This window comes from Rhinolophus sinicus, chromosome 17 (genome assembly GCF_057876585.1).
Source record: "Rhinolophus sinicus isolate RSI-liver-muscle chromosome 17, RSI-T2T, whole genome shotgun sequence".
NCBI classification, from domain to species: Eukaryota; Metazoa; Chordata; class Mammalia; order Chiroptera; family Rhinolophidae; genus Rhinolophus; species Rhinolophus sinicus.
Genome location: NC_142517.1, coordinates 99913180 through 99939628, shown reverse-complemented (window position 1 = coordinate 99939628; position 26449 = coordinate 99913180). Strand labels below are relative to the sequence as shown.

Here is a 26449-nt window from a genome sequence, read left to right as displayed (position 1 = left end):
TTTTCACTGAATATTGACATACAAAGTGATTAATACCTTTATATATCAAAATTATTATGCTTTATATATAAAGCATAAATAATCTTTCCTCTATTATTCTACTTATTTATAGATTTGTTCCAGGATTAACTTAAGACAGATTACAACAACCTATAAAATATGGCAAAATAATATAACATAAATAATTTAAAAATTCAAAGGAAAAACAAGGTAGGGACAGGAAATAAATTTTAAAATGAGGTCAATTTAAAAAATGCCTTTGTAAGAACTAATCCACTGCCAGACAACGCTGCTGGTTGTCTACACAAGTCATCCTGCCCTTTTTCCTTCTACAGGGTCACATATCCTGTGCTTAGTCATGACTGATCTAAGAGAATCATGGACCCCTAGCTGGACCATCCCTATTAGAAAGGGATGTCCTTGTGTGGGACATTTGCAGTGAGATCTCTCACTTGTGTCCGGGAGCTTTCTGGCTGATGCACTTGCTATGGTTTCTCATGGGGCTCTGAGCTTCCCAGCAGTTGACTCCAAAAGAAACACTCAGATAGAAATAACTCAGCGCCTGTAAAACAAAAAAAGGGCGACACCTCAGAAAAAGCACAATATTGCCAAGACTAAGACCAAATGAGATGAGGGTCTGTAGGGACCCACTCATTTGTCCAATGTGTTTAAAATCCCAAATGAAAACACCAGTGATAAAGACACTGGAATCAACGATCCAAGCCAAATTGGCTTTCTCTTTTGACATAATTTATTATTCACCTTGAGGTTTCATTTTCTGTGTGCTCCTTATTAAAACAGTTTTCCTTGAGCCAAATGAAAATGCATTAACAAATTAACTTGGAAAATGGGTGCAGAAAAGTTGTTCTTTGTATACTAAACTTTGGCTTGTGAATACAAAGTTCTAAGTATGTGAGTTGGCAGACTAATGGGGCAGGGAGAAAAAAGGGTCTAGGTGGTTCCCATGTGCTTCTTTAGAAAGAATATGTGTCTTCCTCTGTGTATTTGCTCAGCAAAAGTGGAGGCATTCAACAGGACAGGGAAAGATCACATTCTAAAAAGAATTGTTTCCCCTTTGAACAATGACATAAGAGGTTTTATTTTTATATATAATGTAGTTTTATCTAGGAATCAGACTTCTTTCTCAGTTTATCTGTCTACAGATTTATATCCAGCTTATAAAGAAAAGAAACAAACATAATAGCACTGCTATGACTACTTGAACCCACAATTCAGCTGCTAGAGCTGCCAGCCTACCAGGAATAGCCCCTGCTTCAAGCTCAAGCCTGAAGAAGCCCATTTACTATTTTAATGACAAGAACGTGCTAATGTGGGCACATGAAATGTGACCTTGGAAAGGAACGCTCTCCATACCAGGAAGTCTTTGAGAAGGCTTGAGTTCTTGCCATAACTAAAAATCTGACGCTACATTAGCAATGACTTCATCCCCAAATGAAAGCCAGCTGCCCTCTTCCGTCATCCTCAGGGAGAATCACACCTAGAAAAGACTACTTTGGAAATAACATGCAGGAAAGAGACTTCCTTTTCTCTTTTGGATACAATAAAGGAACCAGTCTATGTGAGTACAGAGGGTATACCTTGCAGACCCTACTGGAAGGGCCTATGCTTCTCCACTGAAAGCAACTGCAGAGGGCTTAACAGAGACAAGTAACAACAACAAGAACAATAAAAAGGAGAAAAAATGGCTAATGGGGTTTTTCTGTGGGGCTCATGAATGAGGAATGGAGAGGTGACATGGTCTCCCCCAGCGTAAGCTTTGCATTCCAGCAGTTCTGATCCTTCAGCCTTCATTGCACATCCTGGCTTTCTCTTTAGAAAAATGGAACCGTTCCATTCCAGTTGATGGTGGCCTCTCTCCACTTGGTTCTGATTACCATCTCCACTGGAGAAAACCGTCTTCCTGGTCTGTGTTCATCGTCACGTTGATTCCTTTCCCAGTGATGGGAGTGAGTATCTGAGGGAGGAACAGCTGGCATTTAGACCCCAGCCTATGTACACCATCCCAGAGGAAGCCAGGAAGGAAGGTAAACAGGATGGGTGGGCAGGAGTTGGGCTTAGCAAGTTGTGTTCCTAGAACTGGTTAAGCAGAGAGGGATGGGATGTAGAAACGCCCCATAAAAAACAAATGTGTGGTAAGCTGGGTCGTTGTGTATTTTGGAACATGAATATTGATAAGTCACATTCAGTATTGTAATGCATGGTCCAACACCATGACGTGACACATAGAGCCAGGTGTAGGTCACTGGATGACGGTGTCAGGAAAAACAGGAGAAGAGGGGAGCTATCACCTCTCAATGCTTCTAAGGGTGCATTTGCATTTTGGGGTAAAGGGTGAGGTATTCTAGTGAGATAGTCAAGAACTGGGTTCAAGACCCATATTTGTTCCAATATGATGTTTGATAAGGTACTTAACATCTCTCAGCCTCATTTACTTAATTAGTAATGAGTTACTGGCCACCTGAGTTTCCTCTATGTAAAAGGAGATATCATAGTATCTATCTCATGACTGTTGGGAGAATGTAATGAGATAATATATGCAAAGCTTTCAAAACAGCGCCCAGAACTGAATGTTTGGGATGCATGTGAGCTAATTAAAAAATGATGCTTTCCTCAAAGAAGACAGTCAAGTAGAAATGATAATATATTTTAAAGAACATATTGTCAATGTCCCACTAAATTAAATTTGCTAATATATAGTTCTCATTATTAAAGAAAAAGAATTAGGAGCTTCATAGATAAAACCGTCACTAAGCTACTTTTCCAGATTTAGTCAGAATAATGAAAAAGCTTAATGCCAGGCCTGGGATGCTAAATGCAGAGTCACACATCAAATCAACAAGGCTCCATCGGTGAAGCCAAGGTATGGAGACAGACTTCCGGTCTCATCACTCTTATTCCCTTGTCCAAAGGGCCAGTGTTTAAAGACCTCTTATGGTTAGTCTTTTCTCCTTATGAGTTAAAAAATAAATGTGGTTGAAATTGAAATGAAATGACCCCTGTGGTTGTCTGCTTTTCCCATTGGACTGGACCCTCCTAAGGTTTGTAGGGACTGTGCCTTAGTTCATTGCTTTCTTGGTGTCAAGCACAGCGCCTGCACTTAGTAGGCCCTCATAAATGCTTTTTTAACTAATCTAAACAGAAATGCACCATCAGTTTGGTTACTTATGTCACTGGATGATCATTTAATGTTCGATTGTGGGATTGACTTGGCCACTTGAAACCCCCTTCCCCCCTAACCCATTTGTTTTTCCAGTTCTTTCCTTAGGCATTAAATGCCTTGTGCTCAAAAATAAAAGACCCTGGAGAAGGCTTTTTGGAAATTTGACTACACCTTATGTTTTTTCTCTAACCTAGAGGATGTTTGTTCCTTTGTGCTACTTCTAATCCTCTGCTTTTATTTGCGGCACGTTTGGAATTCCCAGGTTACAGTCCTGGGGTTTCGGCCCATGGGGTTCCTGAGTTGGTTTCATTTCAGAAATGAAGCCTAAGCATTTTCCTGCAGACCGAGCATGAATACCCACACAGCTGTTAAACGCTGCAGCCCATCTCTTGGAGCACATTAAAGCACACAGCCGTCAGGGGCTGAAACGCTCACCTATTGTAAGACGCGCAGGCTTCTTCTGCGAGGGCTGGCCGCTGTAAAAGTACAGATCAAAGAGACGCTCCATTTTCCAGTCTGATAAGAGCTGCCTGTTTGTGCTAAAAAGGACACTGTAATTTCCACTGATGTTGCACAGCCAGATGGGTAATTTGGGAGTCTTCAGCCTGCTGCCCACCTGGCAGGGGGGAGAGGAGTGCAGGTGAACATACAGATGTCACCACATCACGGTAGATGCTGACACGTCATCATTATCACAAAGCAGGTCTGAGGCGTCTCGTTGCACTCACAGCCCTGCAGAGCACTGTGTGTAGAGTAAGATTTGAAAGGAGAGCTTCATCGTGAATGAATTTACATTTATGAATGGGTGGTGTGGTGGTGATGCCGCATTTTTTCTCTTAATGGATTTTATTTAAAACATTTTTTTGAGGGTAGCCTCATGGAGAAGGTGGAACCACTTTCAGTTTGGTTTTGAACCAAGGTAAAGAATACATAGATAAACTGAAATATAAGTGGAGGGATGGAATAAGGGAGCTTTCATTTCTCTTTTTTATTGACCAGTGTAATTCCCACTAGTGTTGTGTCCTATTTCCAAGACAGGACAATATTTTATTCAGCAGGTGTTTAGACTTCTGATAACACTAACCATTTAGAATATAGAAAAAAGAATATTTAGGATATAGAAATAGGCAATATTTTGAATATAGGAAAAAGCTTCAGGGAAATGAGGGGAACACACATACACATATGTTCACATATCTTCATGTTAACATGTAGATCAATTGTGGAGATATACAAGGTGTGACCAAAAAATACAGTGAATGTTTAAATTTAAAAAAAATTATTACAGTAAAAGACACATTGCCATGAATCCCCCTCAAAATACTCCCTCTTGCTTTGAACACACTTATCCCATTGTTCTTGCCACTTTCTGAAGCAGTGCTGAAAGTCCTCTTTCGTGAGTGTCTTTAGTTGCACTGTTGTGGCTGCCTCGATGTCCTGAATTGATTCAAAACATTTACCTTTCACAGTCATTTTGACTTTGGGGAAGAGCCAGAAGTCGCACGGTGCCAGATCCAGTGAATAAAGTGGATGAGAACACTCTGTAATGTTTTTATTTGACAGAAATTGCTGTACCAGAAGTGATGGGTGACACAGAGCCTTTCCATTGTGATCAAGAACTATGGTGAATGTTGCTGCCAAGCGTCATCCAACGGAAAGGCAGGGATCTTCAATAAGGGAAATGGCGCATTGAGCCTTAGTAACAGTGTGAGACAAGTTTCAATTTGTTCAGTGCAGTCAGTCGGGTGTGAGCTACGGTTGAGAGAAGGTGTGTTTTAAAGTGTGCTGCAAATCATCCTCCATCATGACATCAACTCTGTGTCACACATTGCTTCTGGTGCTGCAATTTCTGTCAAATAAAAATATTACAGTGTGTCCTCATCCACCTTATTCACCGGATCTGGCACCATGCAACTTCTGGGTCTTCCCCAAAGCCAAAATAATTCAGGACATGGAGGCAGCCATGACAGCACAGCTAAAGACACTCACAAAAGAGAACTTCCAGAACTGCTTCAGAAAGTGGCAAGAAGGATGGGATAAGTGTGTTTAAAGAGAGGTGGAGTATTTTGAGGGGGATTAATGACAATGTGTCTTTCACTGTAATAAGTTTCTTTTGTTTAAACATTCACCATATTGTTTGGTCATACCTCATACTTAGAGCCGAGTGTACCAGTTTCATATTACATATAATATTAAGTTTACTATTTTAACCAGCTTGTTATCTGCTTTTTTTCCAGGCAACTGTCAGTTTGGCCTTGAATTATCATAGCTAGTGCATTAGATTCACAAAAGCACCACTCTGGGAGGCTCTGGAGTAAAAGGGTTCTGCATACTTCAGTAGCCCCCGAGGGTATTATGGTATTATAGCACATTTCTATTAAAAATATCTATCACTTTGTTTAAAGAAGAGAAACACATATTTTAAAAATGATTGTCATCAGAACTCATTAATGTTAAAACCAATTTTTTCCTACTTAAACAGGTAAACATGAGCTACATGGGGAAAAAACCATCATTTCCACATGATGCCTGGAGAGCAACTGGACTCTTCGCCTTGGTGTGTCTTACCATAATGGTAGGATCCCATTTTGTCTTGTTTCTTCTCGGTCCTCAGAGTTGTACTCTGGGTTCAGGAACAAATTTCTGTCTTATGGAAAATCCAGCTTTGACAAATTATCAAGCGTTTTGTAAATCCAAGCATGAAAGGCTAACTTGACATTTTTATTTCTCAATAGTTCTATTCAAACCTTGTCTTTATTTAGTTTACATTCTTTGGTTGTGGGTGAATCAGAGATGCTTTTATCTTTAGGCTTTTCAGTTTTCACTACCATGGAAAAATTATATTCTTGTGTTTGAAAGAAATGACCTCAGTTTTGGTTGATAGTTTAAAAAGACGTACGAGCCTAGCACCCCAACCTGCACTAGCTGACAGTGGGTGCAGGATTTTCTCACCTACTCACACTACAGTTAACCTCTCTGGGCTGAGTATAACATGAGCCTCTCACAAATCAAACGTGGGGCAAGTCGCCCACTGGCTGCATCTGAAATAAAACACAGAGGATGTGCCACTGAAGCCGCATGTGTTTACATTCCAGAATCCACCCCCAAGTTCAAAACAACATTGTAACCATACATTAGTTATAACATAAGTGCTTCCTTAGGCCTCCTTGGATGGCATCTTCTATACTAAAATTATAGGGTCTCAAAATATGAGATGGAATTATTAGGGTTGGAAAACTTGGATAAACTAATTAGGAAATTGAGGATGGTTTGTAGTAAAATGCCACTCATTTTAAGCTTCAGGTAGATATTCTGGCTGTTTTTAAACCAATGAAAGTTCCTGTAAAGTATGTCGAGGTTGAGGTAATAGAATATAGACACACATGATATTGTTTTACACACAATTTTTGTAATGTAGGCAAAATTCAACTGGTGCTCAGATAATATACTCTGCAAGGTGTGACACCACACTATTGTTACTTTATGCAACAGTTTTCTTTCCTGAACTCAAAGCTATTCGAGAATTTAGTAGAATAGGAGGAAAATAAAGTACAGTCGACCTTCAAACAACACTGGACAATTGAAAATCCCTGTGTAATTTCTGACTCCCTCCAAACTTAAGTTGTCCCTCCGTATCTGTTGGGGATTGCTTCCAGGACCCCTGTGGGTACCAAAATTCACTGATGCTTAGTCCCCTATATAAAATGGTATAGATTAATACATATTCAGCCCTCCACATCTGTGGACTCCCAACTGCAGATTGAAAACAGTACAGATATTTATTGAAAAATATCCACGCATGAGTGGACTGCACTGTTGAAACCAGTGTTGTTCAAGGGTCAACTGTCATTATAAATACCACCACCTCCAACCCCCAGAGTGACCATTCAGAGACCCACACTGAGCAGGCGGAGCCTTGCTGGTTTTGAGAGAGTCTGGTGAAAAGGAAAATGTCATGCATGACTGTCCTGGTACTTTGGGCATTAAATCTCAGAGGAGAGCCTTACGATGATAGCTGAGAACACAGCAGGGTTAAAGTGAATCCTACAAGAAACAAATAAAGCACCCCCCCTCCCGCATTGAACCCAGCCAAATATTACACCTCCTTCTTTTCTTGGCAGACCATATAATTTGTTTGATTGGAATTTTTAGTTAAGAATTTGTATTGCTTTCAGGTAGACAGAGTTTATCAGCTATCCCCCCACCCCAGCAGGATTCTAAATATGTTTTATTGGTGAGATTCCACCAATGCAGAATTTGTTCATGCTGCCTCATGTTGCCATGGCAAAAAGGAAATTAAATTGTGATACAGTGGTGCTATAAATAAAATACCTTTCTTCTTAAGTTCACTCATTGTAATAAGCCCAGTAGGTTCGCATTACATGCAGCAATCAAATCTTTCATAACATGTATCATTTAAGCCAATGTATAACTCCAAGGACAGGAAGAAGGATGGACAAATTCTAAACTCTGGAGGGCAAGAATTGAGTCCATGTAATTCCTTTTTTTTTTTTTTTTTTTTTTTAAATGCCATCTAGAACAACGGTGCTTAGAGTGTGCCTTTGTGTAATGAGCTTGATACTGCAAGTCCCAAGGCCCCAGTCTGGTGATCTGCAAAGGAGAAAGGGGGTGGGAAACTTGTACTTTCTTTGCTGATTCCTGGAGATGATTCGCGTGCATAACTGTTAGGGGTCTGGTTCTCATCTCTGCCGCCTGGAACACAGAGTTGATGTAACTTCTCTCAGACAGTTTGCAGGTATGTTGGCATGTTTGCAGGATGCTCCCTCAGTGACTTACTGGGAGAGGGCTGTGGGTGCAGCTTCGCTTGGTACTTTCAGGGTTGGATTTCTTTCCAACAGTCTCTTTAAAGGGAACATGTAAAGAGGGAAGACTGGTATACTCTACCAGGGCTGCTGGGGGAGTAATTCCAGCAAGACCTAAATGGCTTCAGTTCGTTCTCAAAATCAGAGTTGATTTTTCTTCTCTGTGGCAGGTGTGAAGATAATGCGAACCTCCTCAGGCTTTCCAGATGGTGTTAGACTCAAACTGCTTTATGTTCTCACTTAGGTATTAGAACCTCACACTCAAACCTGTATCTTCAAATAGAAAAGTGACAGGAGGCTCCAAAAGACTGCCTCATCCTGTGGGCAGCTGGCCGTGTCCCGCAGGCACCGTCAGTCTGGTGGGCTCTGGGGGGCTTACTATGTCATCTAATGAGAACTCCATTTAAGAAAAAAAAAATCTGCCCCACTGGGCTGTGACATTGGGACTGAAAGACGTGTGTTTTTGCAATCTCTGCAATTTTTATCCCAGAGTAAAAAGAGATTTACTTTGGAAAGACAGACAGCATTACACGATGAGTTTCACCTCAGCATATCCTGTCAGGGAGCATATTGGTTTTCTTTTCAGCTCAGCAACCTTTCTTATATTAGGTTTTAATTGTCAGTGCATACATTTAATCTTCCGATATATAACAGGCATCCTAGGCAGGAGCCCCAAAATACACATAACATGCTTATATATGCAGTTGGCATATTCATAGCTCGTATATGGAGTCCCCATGCCTTGGAGTAGAGAGGAAGAGAGTGACTGGGGTCTTCAATCCAGTGATACTTAATTACATCTGGCTCTTTTCTGAGCATGCTTCTGCTCTGCCTGGTATTTCAGTTCTGTGATAAATTATTGTGAAATATTAGACTTCTGCATACACTATAGCCCGATGGGTTCTGGTTAGCACATCTCTGAGTGCCACTGAGCTTGCCGCCTGGCATACACCTGACAGATGCAGTCTGCCAAGCCAGCAGGTGAAGGAGGGAAGACACTTTAGAGAGTGTGTGCCCCAGGGACCTGCAGTTCACAATAAATTCAGACTCACAATTGCTCAAACCTAGAAGTCAACGGATAAGGCTCTAGCTTGTCGAGCACAGCTGTCATCCATTCTAAAGCCCAGAAATGATTCTGCCACCACCAAAATGTCATAGTGCAGCAATGCAGCATCAGTGTATGTATTAGATTGGTGCAAAAGTCTTTGTGGTTTAAAAGGTTAAAAATAATTGCAAAAACCACAATGACTTTTGCACCAACCTAATATAATAGCTATTCAATTTTATAGAATGCAAGTCTACATCTATCAGTAGATATTCAGATATGATAGATTATAAAAGCAACTCCAAGAATGGGCGTTTGGTGTTTACCACGTTATCAGAAAACAAGCAACGATGACAATGACAGGCAGCATGGGATTGAATGTAGACAGATCTGGCTCATAACCCTGGCTCCGACACTTGGGCAAGGCGCCCACACTTTTCTCAGTCTGGAATTTCTCCGCGCGAAATGAATGAGCAGACAGCAGACACTGGACTTAAACTAACACTGGTTATGATTTGGGAGTGGAAGTGAGTCTTAAATGAGATAGGATATCATTGCAAGTGGCTCAGAGAGAGGCTGGCACGCAGGGCATACGCGCACACGTGGTGCCGGCACGACAGTGAGTAAGGAAGCGTCACATACACCGTAAGACCCTATTTAACGCCGTCAGTAGGTTCCGAGGCTTTAAGCAAAACGACATAGAACGCAACCGATTTTACCATGGACTAGTTGATATAAAACAAGGTATCCTATGGTATCTGTCAACATTGTAACAAAACGATGTTGAATGACATGATATTATCCGAGGGCCTGCTATACTTTCTTTAATTACCATTTTTAACGATGTTGAAAAAGTATACAATTATACGTATATAGAGAGGGTGCCAAAAAAATGTACACACATTTTAAGAAAGGAAAAAACGGTATTAAAATGAAGCTGATGATAATGACTTTGAGCACCTCTTGTAATTGTGGAGGTCAAATGTGACTTGTATGCGTCTTCTGTTATCGGTATATATTATTACAATTTTAATATAGTTTTTTTTCCTTTCTTAAAATGTGCATACTTTTTTTGGCACTCTCTGTGTATATTGATTTTTAATAATATAGATGAGTTATGGATTGCTTTTTTTCCTATAATAATGAGCTGATATAGAAAGAATAAAAAAGCACCTTCAGATAAAATAAACTTTACATGGATACATGTAGACGTCTCACATATTCATCTATCTCAGCAGTTCAGTAAGAAAACTAACCGCCAGCCTATATTTGCTCTTTAATACATTTGTTCTGAAACCAAACTCCAGGCGCACGACAGAGACAACATAATGAACATTCTCAGGGTTTCAAACCATTAGTGCACAATTTCAGACAATTTTCTCTGAGGGCAGGATTCACAGGAGTCTCCCTGGGGATAGAACAGTGCGTCCAAGAAGGAAGGATGAAAAGCCACATTAGTCACTTTTCAAAAAGATAGAAGCATTGTGGATTTGATTTCTATGTCGATTTTAAAGCTAACCCGAGCAATTTGCATCCTTTGCCCTACTTTAACTTTGTGGGCAAGCATTACGAGGGTGGTCCTGTTTTCTGGTACATTTTGTCCTCTTCCCAGCAGGAAAGCTCTTATTTTTTACCTTATGCCTCAGCCTCTTGACTGACTTAAAGGGCCTGGCAAACATCCACTTTGTTATTGGAGAATATTTTAAGATCTTCAGATAATTTTTGTTAGAGCATGATTTAGCAGCCCTATTGGTCTGAGCCGACTTGAGTAGAAAGAAATGTGATCTAGAGAAAATGATAGCCCTGGATGCCTGTAAATTCTTGACTCTCAGGTTGTTGCTCTCTCTCTCTCCCTCCCTTCGTCCTTTCCTCCCTCCCTTACTCTCTTTTTTTGTGTGTGGCATAGTCTTTGATACAATCCCTTTTCTCAGAGCAACTTAGTAGCTATTTAGCAAACACCTGTTTAATTTTAATCTAAGGTAAATTCTAAAACTTGCCCCCAAAGCCTTGCACATGTCACAAAGGAACAGAAAGCTGTCAACCTTTCTGATACTGAAAGAAGATACCCTTTCTTGTAATGTCAGTTGAAATAGCTAGTTTTCCAGTTCCACACAAAATGGATTTAATCATCCAAGTCTGACCAGATTGCTTCCCCTCTTTTTTTTTTAGAGCTGTGGTTCAACCAGGGGCAATTTTGTCCCCCAGGGCACATTTGGCAGTGTCTGGAGACATTTTTGGTTGTCACACTAAGGGGCGGTGCTAGTGAGTGGAGGCCAGGGGTGCTGTTACATATCCCACAATGCACAGAACAGCCCCCACCACAAAGAATTATCCAGTCCAAAATGTCAGTCATGCTGAGGTTGAGCAGAAATTTCTAACCCTGGCTGCAGATTAGAATCACTTGTGGGCTTTTAAAACTTCTGACACCCAGGTGCTCCCCAGACCAAACAGAGTCATTGGGTAGGACCAGCTATACAATTTGTAAGGCCCAGTGCCAAATGAAAATGCAGGGGCTGTTGTTCAAAAACTATTAAGAATTTTAAGACAGCAAAGCAGAGCATTAAAGCGAGTGCAGGGCCTTCTAAGTGTGGGCCCTTTGGGGCCCAGTTCCTACACACAGGAGTTGGACACTATCCTGGGGATGACCAGGGAGAGTTTTAAAAGCTCTCCAAGCGGGCCAAAGACTTTAACAAACACCTCACCAAAGGAGATATATAGATGGCAAATAAGCATATGAAGAGATGCTCCACATCCTATGCTATCAGGGAAACGCAAATGAAACAACAATGACATGCCATGGCCCAAATCCAGAACTCTGACGACACCGGATGCTGGTGAGGATGTAGAGCAACAGGAACTCTCATCCATTCCCAGTGGGAATACAACGTGGTACAGCCACTTTGGAAAGCCATTTGGCAGTTTCTTGCCAAACTAAACACATTCTTAACATAGGATTCAGCAATTATCCTCTTTGGTATTCACCCAAAGGAGGTGAAAACTTATGTCCACACAAAAACCCGCACAAGACTGTTTATAGCAGCTTTATTCATAATTGCCAAAACCTGGAGACAACCAAGATGTCCTTTGTAGGTGAATGGCTAAATAAACCATGGTACGTCAATGGAATGTTATTTAGTCAATGGAATATTATTCACAATATTCCAGGGCTATGGAATATTATTCAGGGCTATAAAGAAACGAGCCATTGAGTGTAAAAACACATGGAGGAAACTCAAATGCATATTACTAAGTGAAAGAAGCCAATCTGAGAAGTCTGCATGCTATGTATAATATACATAGTATGTATGACATACGATGTACATAGTATGATTCCAACCACATGACATTCTGGAAAAGGCGCAACTATGGAGACAGTAAGAAGATTGGTGGTCGCCCGGGGTTGCAGGGAGGGAGGATTCAACAGGTGGGGCACAGAGGAATTTTAGGCAGTGAAACTACTCTGTATGTTGCTATAAATGTGGATACGTGTCATTGTACATTTGAATGTACAACATAAAAGGTACGACACTGAGAGTGACCTATAATGTAAACAGTGGGCCTTGGATAATAGTCCTGTGTCAGCTGTAACAGGTGTACCCTTTTGATGAGGGATGTTAATAACAGGGGGAGGGGTTATACGGGAAATCTTTGTATCTCCCCTCAATTTTACAGTGAACTTAAAACTGCTCTAAAGAACAAAATCGATTAAGAGAACAAAACTCTCCTGGTGACTTCAATGTGCAGTCATTTTTGAGGTCACGGTTCTCTAGCATTTGTTGCCTGCATCTTTCCTACAGCATTCAGTGTATGTGGTGGGGTGGCCCATGGACTCGTCTGACTTGTCTTTGTATCGGACACAGAGCCTCACCATTAGGAGCTGCCAGATGAGTGTGGCTGAGTGAAGCACTTTACTCTTATGCCAGGTCATCTATTACAAAGTCATATGTGTATAGGTCCCGTTTGCTTGCCAACAGGCTTCAGTGTTCATGACTTTGTTTGCTCTTCACATCAGTCCCGAGGCTGCAAGACAGGTGTCAGGACGCTAATCTGTAGATGCGGAAACAGGCTCAGAGAGGGTCAGTGATTGGGCCAAGTCACACCCCTGTGAGGGGCAGGGCAAGGCCTCCTAACAAGTCTCCCGGTTTTCAGGCCAGGGCTGTTTCCAACATGCTGCAGGAACGTCCTCCCTTTTATACCAAAGTGTGCCCGTGGGTGGCATGTGGCATGAAAGGCATCAGTGGCACAAGGGGGGAACTTTATTTATTTAAATATGTATTAGGAAAAAAATAAATAACATGTCAAGTCCAAGACTTGTATTACTGCTGCAGAAAAGGTTAGGTTCAAATTTTAAAAGTGAGTTGATTTAAAGAAACATATTAAGCAACTAATAGCAGAGGTGCTGTGGAGATATGACAAATCTTGTGAATTACCTACTCAAATGACTGAAATATAAGAAACACTGTTTTAAATCTTTGTAGTTTATAATGAGGATATAGTGAAATAATATCGTGAAAGAGCTTTGTAATAGTAGACAAAGCACTAAAATTATTGCTGTGGTTTTTGTGTTCCCACTCCTTAAAAATTGCCCCCAGTATATCCTGCCATTTTCCTCCAAACTGAGTCTTGGCACATTGCTGGGCTCTGATAGATACAAAATGCTAGACTGTGGACATCTACTGACCAGACATGGTGGAAAGAAAAGACACATATGTAAAACAAAATCTATAAATTGCCTATTTCTGACTTAGTTTTCCTTGTCATTACATGTATCAGATTCTAAGATGAATTCCCAAATTATCTGGAGTGATTAGGAACTTGATAGTAAAGAATCCAGTCTCTGTCCAGGGTATATTCAAAGTATTTCACATTTATGCAGTAGAACTCTTTGCATCCATTAAATATGATGAAGGACATATAAAGATGTTTGTGTTTAATGAGAAAAGCAGGCTTCAGAAGAGTAAAATAAAACATATGTGTATTTGTATGAGAAAGAAAAGAAAAAGAGAAGGAGGCATTTTTAAAAGAATTAACCTGTGGGTGATGGAATTGGTGATGGGATCATTTTTTTTTACTTTTAGCTTATCTGTCACTTCTCATTTTTCTATGACAGACCTAGATTTCAAACTCAAGGAATAACAAGCAAATGAATAAGCAAATAACAAGCACTTTTAAGAAAAGTGTGCACACAAAATATTCGCATTCTAGCATAGAAACTCACTATTGTCCGGATGCCATCACATGCAGGATTTGTATGTATTGTGAGACGCTGATTGCATATAACACATTGTAGCTGGAGCCAACAGTAGGAGGAAAGATGGGTGAAACTATGGATGTAAAAGGACCTTATAAATTGTGAAGCCCTGGGTACACAAAAGAAAGTTTGAGCTGGAGCAAGGAGAGGGAAGGCTAGGACAGGCGCAGGGGACTCATTTGGTGTTGGTGGCTGGGAGAGGCTGGGAACCGAGAGGCCTGGAGGTTTTTGTCACCATCACATTGGACTGCATCCCAGCTCGTCTCAAGGCCACTCCAGAGAAGTAGTTGCTTTTCACAGAATCTACCTTGCCTTCCTGAGCTTTAGGATGAAAATTTTGTGAAAATGTCACAGATGCATTTTTGATTTGTGGTTTGAGATGAATATATTTGCTTCTTCATTCTCTCTCCTGTTTGTTTTTTTTCCAGAATCTCATCTTACTTAATTCTCTGGTTGTGCTTTTCAACAGCACATTCTGCATTCTGGTTGTCAGAGGTTGTAAATCCCCTGAGCTGGAAAACTTTTTCAAAGGAGTTTCTTGAGTGGGCTCCCCTTTTTTTTTCAGTGATTTTTTAAAGAAAGCCTTTGGGTAATAGAGACTATGCACATTCGTTTGCATAAAGGATTGGGAAGATACCCATCAGCTGCTGACAGTACTGATTTCTGAGCAGGGGAGTCTGGAGCTGACGGACATGCAAGGGGACTTCCCCTTTATCTGTATAGTTCAAGTTTTTTAAAAAAATTATTCGCACACTACATGTGTTACCTATACTCTACATAAAAATATATAAAATAAAATATGAAGCGAGTAGAGTTGGATATTTCCATTTAGACCTGAAAGTCTCCATGTACAGTGTGTTTGGGGTGGGGTGTGGGGGGTATGCAGGAAAGCAGGAAAGGCAAGCTCATATTTGAACTACCTGAATATAGAGACTTAAAAAAAAAAATCAAAATATTGCCAGTCTGGTGGTGTGGTTGAGAATCAGAGCACACTCACCTGTGAAAGCCCGTCATCCTGGGAGGTGTCCTTACCCCACTGCAAATAGCCTATGTCACTGCGGGCCAGGACGCCATGCAATAGTTCCTGAGACTTTCCGTTTTGACAGCCATTAAAGACATTTGGACTTGCTCTTCCAGTTAAAATCATGTTCACAACCGCCTAGATAACATATTTTTATAAATGTTTACATTTTAGGTAGCAATGACACAAGGACTTAATTTCTTTTGTCTTTTAATAATCATTTTAAAATGAACATTTCTACTGAAAAGAATGAAATCACACAATATATAATTCTGGAAAAACATATGTCTTAACATTTGGTAGTGTTAAAGCAATAATTGATTGACTTCTTTTCTTGAGCCACTCCCCATAACTTCCCTCGTGTCCCACTGTGATCCTATTGCCTTTACGTTCTTTTAAACTTTGGTTTCCATGGTTGTGATTTAAGAAGCATGAAGCTAAGATGATTTTATGTACTTTTCTTTTAGCTATTAGGGATTTCTGTTGGGTCTTGGCAAGATATTCCCTAATGTTTCTAGAACCTCAGGGATGTAGGGCTCTCAGAGGTAAACTAGAAAGGACTATAATGGAAATTGGAAGGTAGAAACTGATAACAGACTCAGGGTAGCATCTTAGTCTTTCACTTAAGAGATAATGTATTTAATTAAAAAACAAAACTTAATTCAGATTCTACAATACAAAGTCAGTCGTCCAACCTACCTGCCTGCACAGAAAGCCTCCAGCGTTTGGTTGTAACAGATGAGCGGTGGAGACATCTAGGTCATTCTGAAGCCTGCAGAATGGGAGAAGCCATCAATATTTGGTCAGAGACCATGATGGCACCAGGAACCTGCAGCCTCTCCTCTTCTCACCCCCCAACACAAAGCAGCAGTCACATGGGCTCCCTCGCCACTGTCCCTCCCCAGTGCCTTGCATGTTTCCATCTCTCACTGGGGAAAGCTCGTGGGACTGGGGCTGCATAGGTGACTGGGAAAGCTATGGACACAGTTGGGGGAAGCCTGTGATAAGTGGTGAGGGAGAAGGGAGAAGCTGCAGAACTCACACATCAGAATTCTTGTGTGTGTGCTCTGATGCTGAGCTCAGGAGACAAACTGCTCAGAGTGACAAGGGATGCTTAGCTTAGGGTGGTGACACATGGCCACTCCAGAGGGTGCTGGCTCAAGGCAAAGTTGAACAGACATTCAAATGGAAAATGCCAGCTTGGGAGTTAAGCCCATGTCTTGGCTATGGAAGGGCATCCTTTTCTGTTTCATCAGAGACCAGGGGGTGCGTTTCTACCCTGGCCAATATTAAAGTCAGGTGAAATGTGGCTTCTGCTGTCAACTAGAGAAAGGTGCTGAGTGCTGCTATGAGAGCTGTGTTCTTGAAAGAACCTGTTCACAGGACTGGAGGTCATCCCTTCTGTGATTAAGGCTGAAAGACTTGGGTCAAACTGGGTGAGTTCGTTGGTGACATCGGGTAGAATTCAGGGCAGTGTTCCCTAAAGTACGGCATGACTAGAGGTGGTATAGAGAGGAGCATTTAAGATGTTTATAGAGATGTACTTAATACATTTGTTACATTTGTTCTTTAGCGCAGCAAATACACGATTTAAAGGATATTAATGTTTAGGAAGAAGTTGATGTTTGAATGTGGGTTAATTTAAAGAAAACTTGAGCAAATAATAATGTAGACCATAAAAATGTGATGGTGATATACAAAAGACAAGTTTCAGAAACATGGCTTCAGGGCTTCTAATTCTGCCCTTCCCTTCTGGGGGCTCTCTATTTTTCTCTGATTCTCAAAAGCTGACTTTTCTTTCAGAGCCCAGAAGAAAGTCCATTTCCTCTAGGAAGCCTTCCTTGACTACCCTATCTACTGGGGACCCTTCCCCCTCTGGAATCCGCTAAGACTCATTGTCTTTATATGTCCTTTGGTACATCACATACCACCTCGGACTCGCCCCGTAACTCTGTGTGCACCTCTTGTCTTTCTCAGACTAGAACCTGCAGGAGGTCAAAGACCCTGCATACCTTCTTTTATTTGTATTTCCCACAGTGCCAAGGACAGAGCTTTATACATCACAGGGACAAAATAAGTATTTGTGGATGTATTTTGTTGTGCATATCAATAGTAAAATATTTTATCTGAAAATTGTACAAATAAGCTTTGCTGTTGTCTGCCAATATTTATAACTACAAGAAGAAGAAACCGACTACTGGAACAAAAAGGCAGATTCAAACTTTCTTGATGACACATATTGATATGGCCAAACTGACTACAGAAAAAGATGTATCAACAGCAGAGCATCCACTAGGACAAGAAGTGCACTCGTGCTTCCAATAGGGCATTAAAATGTTTCCCAACATGGTTTATGTGACCCAGAGCTATAGGAAATACATGCCCAAATATTTATAGAATTTACCTTTCAAATGTTCTGGAGAAGATCAGGCTGTAAAGAAACAGGATGACACCATGGCTTGCTTCCCCTTTGAACTGTATGGAAAACAAAAGAAAAGCATGTTTGCCTGAAAGCAGTGCAGCTATGCATGAATTCAAGGATTTACAGCCTGAGAGATTTATTTTCCAGCTCCTGGAAGGACAGCTGGAGCTGTCTGTTTCCTTAGATCTAGCTTCACTCAAATACATTCTCCTTCCCTACTTCAGGCCTGCCACTGGTACCACCATTTTCTTGATTCTCAACCTATGTTTCTTTCCTCCACGTCTATCTGTCTATCTCTGACTTCTCTTCCAATCATGGCTAAGACACAGTGTATCTTTCCTCTTCATTTTTCCGGCATCTATCCTAGCCCAGACCCCACTGCTGCTCTTGGCTGGGCCCCCTTACTCAGCCTCTCCTCAGTCAGTGCGTTCTTCCTGGTGGCCCATTAAACTTAGGGGAGCAGAGAGGCTTTCTGGAAATAGCTTTGGAGTCATACAGACCTAGGTTCCAAACCAGTTCTACTGCTTATTAACTCTTATCTACTGTCTTCTTTGAGTTTCAATCTCCTCATATGCAATTGCAGATAATACCCTTTCCCCACGTTGATTGCAAAAGTGGAATGACACCGTGCACAATACCTACCTGGGTTCTTGGAACAGGCTAGATCCTCAGTAAAATTAGTACCTGTTCCTCTCTGAGGTGCTTCTCCTCTGTTTTCTTGGTTAGGTTACTTTTCTACTCAGAACTTTCTGAAGGTACCCTGGGATCTCCAGGATTAAATCCAAATTAACCAACAACCATGCAGCGCTTCTCATAGGTTTGCCTTATCTTAGTTTTCTGTCAAAACTCTACCTGCTGAAAAGAAGCTCCTTGGCTGACTTTCGAGGTGCCCAGGGCTAACACCTCCCCTCTAGAAGCATTGTATCAGGAAAGCTTCTGCTAAAATGCATTTATGGATTCATTTGTCCCCTTTGCTATCTCTGACATGGCAGGGGCAGGACTCTCAGGTGGGAAACCAAATTCCTATGCCATAGGAACCAGTGCCAGGCAAATTCCAGTGCCATGGGAGCCAGACAGCAACCCAAATGGGTTACTGCAGGGTGTGAGAGAAATGGGAAGAGGTGGGACCTGAGGCAACTGAAAAACTCTTGTGTATTAGTGCCCTATCACTGAAGTAGCCAATTACCAGAGACTTGGGAGCTTAAAACAACACGGTTTCATTATCCTGCAGTTCTGGAGGTTACAAGTCCACCATGGGTGTCACTGGGCTTAATCCAAACTGCTGGCAAGTGTGTGTTCCTTCTGGAGTCTTTATAGGACACTCTGTTTCCTTGCCTTTTCCAGCTACTATTAGGTTGGTGCAAAAGTAATTGTGGTTTTTGCAGTTGTTTTTAATCTTTTAAACCACAATTATTTTTGCAACAACCTAATAGAAGCTGTCCTCGTTCCTTGGCATGTGATTCCCACATCACAGCCTCTTCTCCCCCTGCTTCCGGTATCACATCTCTTGCTGACTCTCCCGCCATCCTATTTCCCTTATAAAACCCCTATGATTAGTTAAGCCCACCAGGATAAACCAGGATAATCTCCCCATGTCAAAATCTTTAACTTAATCACATCTGCCAAGTCCCTTTGACCAGTTAGGTGCCATCATTCAGCCTGTCTGTCACAAGTTGTCTAATGGGAGTCACATTCAGCTAATTGAGGACACGCCAAATTATATATAGGTCTAGTGCAGCCAGGTTTTCTCATTTTGAGGGGAAAAGCTAAATATCCAGGTTTTTATGTGGAATTTCCTGATTGGTTTTGACTGTCACAGACTCAAAAAACAAATGAACACCGTGTGGGTCATAGGCTGCTGTAACAAATTACCAGAAATTTGAATGGCTTAAAACAATAGGAATTTATTCTCTTACAGTTCTGGGGGTCAGCAGTCTGAAATCAAGGTGTCAGAAGAGGGCCATGCTCTCCCTACAGCCCCTAGGGGAGTGTCTTTCCTTGATCTTCTGAGCTTTTGGTGGCTGCTGGCAATCCCTGGTGGCCCTTGGTTTGGGAGACGCATCATCTCAGTCTCTGACTTCATTATACCAGTCACTGGGTTAGGACACACCCAAATCCAGCATGACCTTATCTTAACTTGATTGCATCTGCAAAGAGCCTAAATCAGAGCACATTCACAAGTACTGGGGGTTAGGACTTGAACATATCTTTTTGGGGGGATGCAATTCAATCTATAACAATAGGTCGACTGCTTACATATAGCCAGCCCTCTGACCTCTACCTTGAGACCTATGCTTTAAGATGGGACATAGGACTGGTACATTTTGATGGTGAATACGGGTTGGGAAAGGTCTGAACCAGACCTGATCACAGTGTGCAACCCCTGGTCAGGGAGGGATTGGCACAATCCTTCCCCAGTGTGGCTATGGTCAAGGTCAGCTTGGGTCTACTTGACACAGGTAGCTCTTGGGCCAAACCCACATGTGCTGTCCATCTGCTTCTGCTTAGGGCCTTTCTGATTTCTTCTAACCCTACTCTTAGTATTTGATGGGAGAAGCATGTGTGTAGATTCCCCTCTGATCCTCTGATTCTCAACTTTTAAGAATCCCTTACAGATGTGAGGGTCCTTCCTATTGAATCGGACTCTCCCAGGTCTGAGTTGAAGAGATGGAAGACAGAGAGGGAAGGGTTTGCCTCTTTTAACTGGAAGGGTCATTTCTTCCTTGGTTCCTCTCTATGTAACCTCATTAAACATCTCCCACCCACAGCAAAGAGTCTGTGAGCAGGCTTCTAGTGTAACATTTCATCTCAAGTATATAAAATCTGTCATACAGGTTTTATTAGTTTCATATTACTGTTATAACAAATTGCAGTAAATTCAGTAGCTTAAATAATACAGACTTATTATCTCATAGTTCTGGAGATCAGAAGTCTGCAATAGGTCTTACTGGACTAAAATCAAGATATCAGCAGACCTGCATTCCTTCTGGAGGCTTTAGGGGAGAATCTTTTCCTTTCTCTTTCCAGCTTCTTGTGGCCCTGCCCACATTCCTTGGTTCATGGATCTCCATCTTCAAAGCCATAACAGTGGTGACACTCTTCTCACATCACATCCCTCTTCCCCTCTCTTCTGCCTTCCTCTTCCCATTTAAGGACCCTTGTGCTTACATTGGGCCCACCTGCATAATCCAACATCATCTCTCTAGCAACCTTTATGGCCAATGGGAATTAGGTTGCTAAGCGTCATCAACCTAAGCAGATGATGCTTAGCAACCTTAATTCCCATTGGCCATGAATGTAACATTCACAGGTTCCAGGGGGTAAGGTATGGACAGCTTTGGGGGGATGATTCTTTTGCCTGTGACATTGAGCCATGAGATGATTGGAGAGGTAGGCCAAGGGAACCAAGTTTAACCAAGATCATACAGTCAGTGTGGCTGAGGACTCATGCCCAAGTTTTCTGCCTCTGTGGCCTTTGAAAGGAATGGAGCAGTGATTTTCATGGATCACATTTCCCCTTCCATATAATCCAAATTGTGTGGCTTCATGGTTACCCTGCTAATTATCCTCTACTTTCACATTGTAGAGTCCTGATTCTTTAGAAAATCAATTTTCATTCTTTTCTCCACAGAGGAATCTCTACAAAAGCACTTTCCGTTTTCAACCATTACTGTCCACTACTTAGTCCCCTCCCCACCTGGGGGTGGGGAAGAATCACTTCAGGAGAGGACATTGTGTGGAAGGTGCTGATAGAAGAGGTGAAACAGAGCCACCTTTTTCAGAGTGGAAATCATTTCCTTAGAATCAGTGTGAATGGTCATTTTGGCAACTTAGACTACTGCCTTAGTTGTCTACCATTTTTGTGTTTTATTCATTAGATAAGGGAAAACTTCCTTAACATTTTCTCTTCCCACAAAAGAAATCTTGGTATATGACCCCTACAGTATTATTCTCTGGGTTTGATTAGCCAGAAGAAGGCAGCATTTGTGACTGGTCTGTGTGTGATCTACCTCTTTCCAGGTTGCAGAGAGGGAGAGGCGGGCTTCTCTTTCTCTCATTCTGCCCTTTCTTCGCCCTCAAAATGACCTGGTTTTCTTAACAAGCATCATTAAAAATACACCTTATAAAAGAAAGGTGATTCCTGTAAGATCAGTTCAACATAAAGGAATTATCTCAACACTTAAACACTTACACGTTGTAAATGATCATAGATGAATTTCTCAGTGGCTTCTTTCTTTAAAAATTCAAACAGCTGGAGCTATGAATCAGGCATAGAAGATAAAAATGAAAAGGAAGATGAAAGTTACATTTATAAGATGTCAACTCACTGTTACCACCTCAAGGAAGATTTTTTGTTTCATTGCAAAATCACATTACTAAATACGGACGTATTATCTTACACAAGGCCATGTAAAACATACATGGTAAAACTGGGCGGCTCTCAGCCTCACTATTACATCCCTCAGTTTTCAATCAATATGATATCTTGAGCGGTAAAACCATACACAGATTTTTTTTTTCCAGAATAGATAGAATTTAGCTATGTTTAAGACAGTGGGCATGGAAATGCAGTTTATGATTATTTCAGGTATGAGATATTTTTGATCATGGTCAATTTGTAGTAGGATTTTCAATTTTGGCTGCTTGGATTACTTCCAGCCCTTGGTTCTTGGCAGTTTGGAAGGTGCCTTTTTGATCACATTAGATCCTTACAGGACCATTGATAGGGCTTCCCCTCCAGTTAGTGCTCACTCGGGCTTCATTGGTCCTTTATTGGGCAAGATGGGTAGGAATGCACTCACCCGCTCCGTGAAATCGTCTCTAGAGTGGTCAGCAGTTGAGGCGACGTAAGTCTCCTCAGTGACAAGACAGAGGGTGGCCTTCTGAGCTTCTCCCGCAGCCCACAGGATGTCAGCGAGCACGGCAGCGAGGGCCCTCTCCTGCTCCTGCTTGCTTATTGCAACTAAACTACAAAGCAGGACGTGGGAGAACAACATTGGAATGGACTGTCATCGAGCCGAGTGCTGGGGCCTCCACTTTTATGAATCCTTCTGAATACAGGTTCCTTCCTCAACCTACCCTGTGAGAATGTTGTGGGGGGCCTTGTCCTCTCTGCTGTCACTGGAACTGGCATCCTTACAGCAGTGTATGATTCTCTTGGTGATCTCAGCCATTCCTACTCTGTGTATTATATTAATGCCCCCGTTGAGTCCCACCCCTGTCCCCTTTCCTGAATGTCAGCAGATTGATCCAAGCTCTTTAACCCAATAACACAGGCCCTTTCCATGTGCAACCCCAAGCAATCCTTCCAGTTTTATCTCCCTGGTTTCCGTTTTACAAACCCTTTGCCCCAGGTTGACCAGTCAGTGCCCTGAACTTATTTTCCACATTCTACCTCCCTGCCTTTTCTCATGCACTTGTCCATCTGTCATGGGCACGTCACACCTGTGTTTTCTGGCTGATGGCATCCAGGCATCACTGGGGCCCTACTTCAAGGTGACCTTCCTAACCTGTCGCTTACACTCACCCGGCACTCACTGCGCCCAGCCTGGTCCTGAGCGCTTCACACATCTCTGCTCATTCAATCCTCACAACGGCCTGTGAGCTAGATACTATTATCACTCCCATTTTAAAGTGAAGAAAGTAAGACAGAGAAGTTGAATAATTTGCTGCTGGTCATTCATCTTTAAAGTGACAGAGTAGTGATTTGAATGCAGGCAGTCTAGCTCGTGAGTCCCTTATCGGGTAATAATCCCAGGCTGTCATTCCTCCCAGGAAATGGGGACCAGTCTTTATGTGGTAGATCTTCACTGTGCTTGTTTCCCCCGTATTTAGCATTGATACATTGATTTGTGGAATCCATCTAATTCCGTGGTGATACAGAAATGAGTATCAAGGAGCCTAATACTCCAAGACCTTAGTACAAGGCAGATGAGAATAAATCAAAGTGCTGTTAGAGTAGAGAGAGAACTTGTGGCTGGGAATGTTCTGGAAGGCTTCATAGGGCAGGTCTATAACAGCGGTTACTCATTACCATGTATTTAGTATTTGCCACATGCCAGGGACTGTGCTAAATGCTTTACATTCTTGTAGCAAATACTGTATGTGTTCCATCTCAATTCCCAGGGATCCCTTTTCTTTGCTGGTGGACGTGTCCCCTAGCTGCTTCAGGTACTGCTCCTACTGGCTCCTACTTTTCAACTTTCTCTGAACAACTGGAGGCAACTGGTCCAGAAGTTACTAGGACTTATGTCCCTTCCTGAAGGACGGCCTGCAGCCGTGCCTGACCTGGGTGGGAGGTACTAAGGCCCTGCTCCCTTATCGGAAGATGGGGTAATGACACCCCCGAGTTCCCCCAGATCTGGCTGAGGCTAGCCTTCTCCAAAACCCACTTTCTTCCTTAGCTTCTCTTTCTCTATCCTGCTTCCCTCACTCTCTCACAGGTTTCTCCTGGGCGCATTCCCCTCACAAACCACTTGTGTAAAGAATTCCCATCTCTGGCTCTGCTTCTGAGGAAACTGGCAATTCATGACCTTAGAATATATTATACGTTTAGATTCAGTTTGGGGTGATAACTTATCCTGCCTGAAGGCAGACAGATGCCATTTACTTATTTATAATTTTTCTAATACCAAGCATAGAGTTTTGCACAGGGGTTTGTTAACATCTAAGAGTAAAGTAATTTGAACTGATTTTTCAAGTAGACAACTACCAAATACTGTACTTTTTTAGCCTCATGAAATAGAAAGATTAATCCTTCATTTAGCAGGTTTTTCATCTCCAAGATCATACAGTCCATTTTCATCTCCCTTTTGTTCCTTCATGGAATTGCTAGGTTGGGGCTTCCCATAAAATATTGTCAAGAAAGCCCCCCTGAGACCTGTTTCTTAATTTTCCCTGACACGGTGGTCTGCAGCAGAGCTTCATAAAAACCGTCAACATTATTCTGCAACTGAACTTTGAGAGTGAGTCCAGGAGAGCCCTCCTCAGTCACGAAATCCAGCCCCCCTGGGAGAACAAGACCCATTTCTAGCTTATGAGCAAGTCCCCTTCCTGAGGAGATCCCAGGGATTCTCCCTTGTAATTATTTAGCATATAAAGGTTCTCATGAAATGAATAGCTCTTTCTCTGAGGCCTCTTACCGGTGGAAGTTACAGTCTTTTCCCTCCCTTGTAAACAACAAGTATTTGATGATGAATCCTTGTACAGCCATCTGGATGCTTCGGGCACCTCCCTGAAAAGGGAAGGATGAATGGTGAGGCAGGAAAAAGCTGGGAGCAGGGCCTACAATTGCAATGGAACCTCTCAGGGCTAACATTACACAAGAGAACTCCTGCAAATAGATGTCATGATCTATTCTTCCCTGCAGTCTTTTCAACTCCCCTGTCCCCACCGCGTACAGCGTACGAGGCTCAGTAAGGGACACTGAGCTGCACATGTGCCATCCCTCCCTGTGGGCCCTGGCTGGCTAGAACCTGCAGTGACCAGCTTCTTGTGGAGCCCCAAGACTGGCACCTGGGGGTACGTGTCCTCCTCCACCATGCCCTGGCTTCACATCCAACGTTTAGATTTGCAGGAGGTAAGAAACTAGATGGCTAGCTCTCGAAATTCTGTGTGACTGGTGATCAATGACATGAACTATTGAGGTTTTAAACACACTAGAAAGAAACTCTTAGATCTTCTCCTGCCTCTAAATCCTCAGGGATATTTAGGACTTGGAGAGAAGAGCCAGGAAAACTAGCGTTTAGAGGGTGGGGGTGGGGCAGGAGGAGAAACAGGAGTTTGAGTCTTTGTTGCAACCCCGACAGTCTGTTATCATTTAAGGGTAAATTTTAAATTACCAAGATGTTTCTACAAGTGCTTACAATGAAGACGTACATTCACATGGATGAGGATGGAAGGAAACATGCGTAGAGAATATGGGATTAGGATTTAAAAAAATTATCGCCTGCTGTTACCTTTCCCACTTCCAAAGCAAAAGCCAGGTCAGAAAAAGGAGCATGGAACCTGAAACAGGCCTTTTTCCATTCCTGGCTGAAGACATGGACAGTATTTCCAAAGAGGCTCTCCCGCAGCTTCTGCAGCGGGGAAATAAAATAGACGGTTCAAACGAAGATCACTCTTCCCACACACGTTCCGCATTAAGCAACCTGCAGTAAGGTGGTGAAATGATGCAGGCGGCCTGTGCCCTTCCCCCACTCAGGTTTATGTGTGATTGCATTTCACTCCTTTACTGGTAACGTCTTGTGCAAAAGAGTCACATAGGCTCCCTTAGGGTATTTTATTGCGAAGGCTCAGTGTCAGCCCCACACCTTGTCCCTATCTGATTTTTGTCCCTTGTGTCTAGCTCACCTTTCATTGCTAGCCATCTCCTTTACCCCCCTGTAGCCCACGATGGCTGCTACTCTGTCCCTATTTCCATGACGTGCTCCGGAAAAAAGGAATAGACTCGACTCTGGGTACAGTAGAGGTTTAACTGATATTAAACAAGCATTCTCTATTCTCTTACCGCAGAATCTTTAAGGTTTTCCAGGATACTCTACAGCATGTTGAGATTGGGGACAATCTTTTAGAGTTTCTCAGAAAAATGGGAACGAGTCTTTAAATATCAAACTCATCAATAGTAATGAATCCACTCATAATCAGAGACGTAGTTAATCATTCAGCATGTGCTAGGTCCTGTGCGGGATATAGGTATGTAGAAAG

General features: G+C 42.1%; 1 protein-coding gene across 1 annotated transcript in view; it reads right to left on the bottom strand.

The window, feature by feature from the left end:
• Positions 1-757: 757 nt before the first annotated feature.
• The window catches only part of MINDY4B (MINDY family member 4B), a 34124-nt gene continuing 8432 nt past the window's right edge, over positions 758-26449 (bottom strand). Inside the window, exons 4-12 of the mRNA XM_019748820.3 lie at positions 25702-25821; positions 24886-24977; positions 22546-22711; positions 21936-22001; positions 17726-17796; positions 16021-16093; positions 15298-15459; positions 3617-3797; positions 758-1975 (exon numbers count right to left, since the gene is read on the bottom strand). Of these exons, the coding sequence (XP_019604379.3) occupies positions 1833-1975; positions 3617-3797; positions 15298-15459; positions 16021-16093; positions 17726-17796; positions 21936-22001; positions 22546-22711; positions 24886-24977; positions 25702-25821 (1074 nt within the window). The 3' untranslated portion in view covers positions 758-1832. The remainder of the gene's footprint in view (positions 1976-3616; positions 3798-15297; positions 15460-16020; positions 16094-17725; positions 17797-21935; positions 22002-22545; positions 22712-24885; positions 24978-25701; positions 25822-26449) is intronic.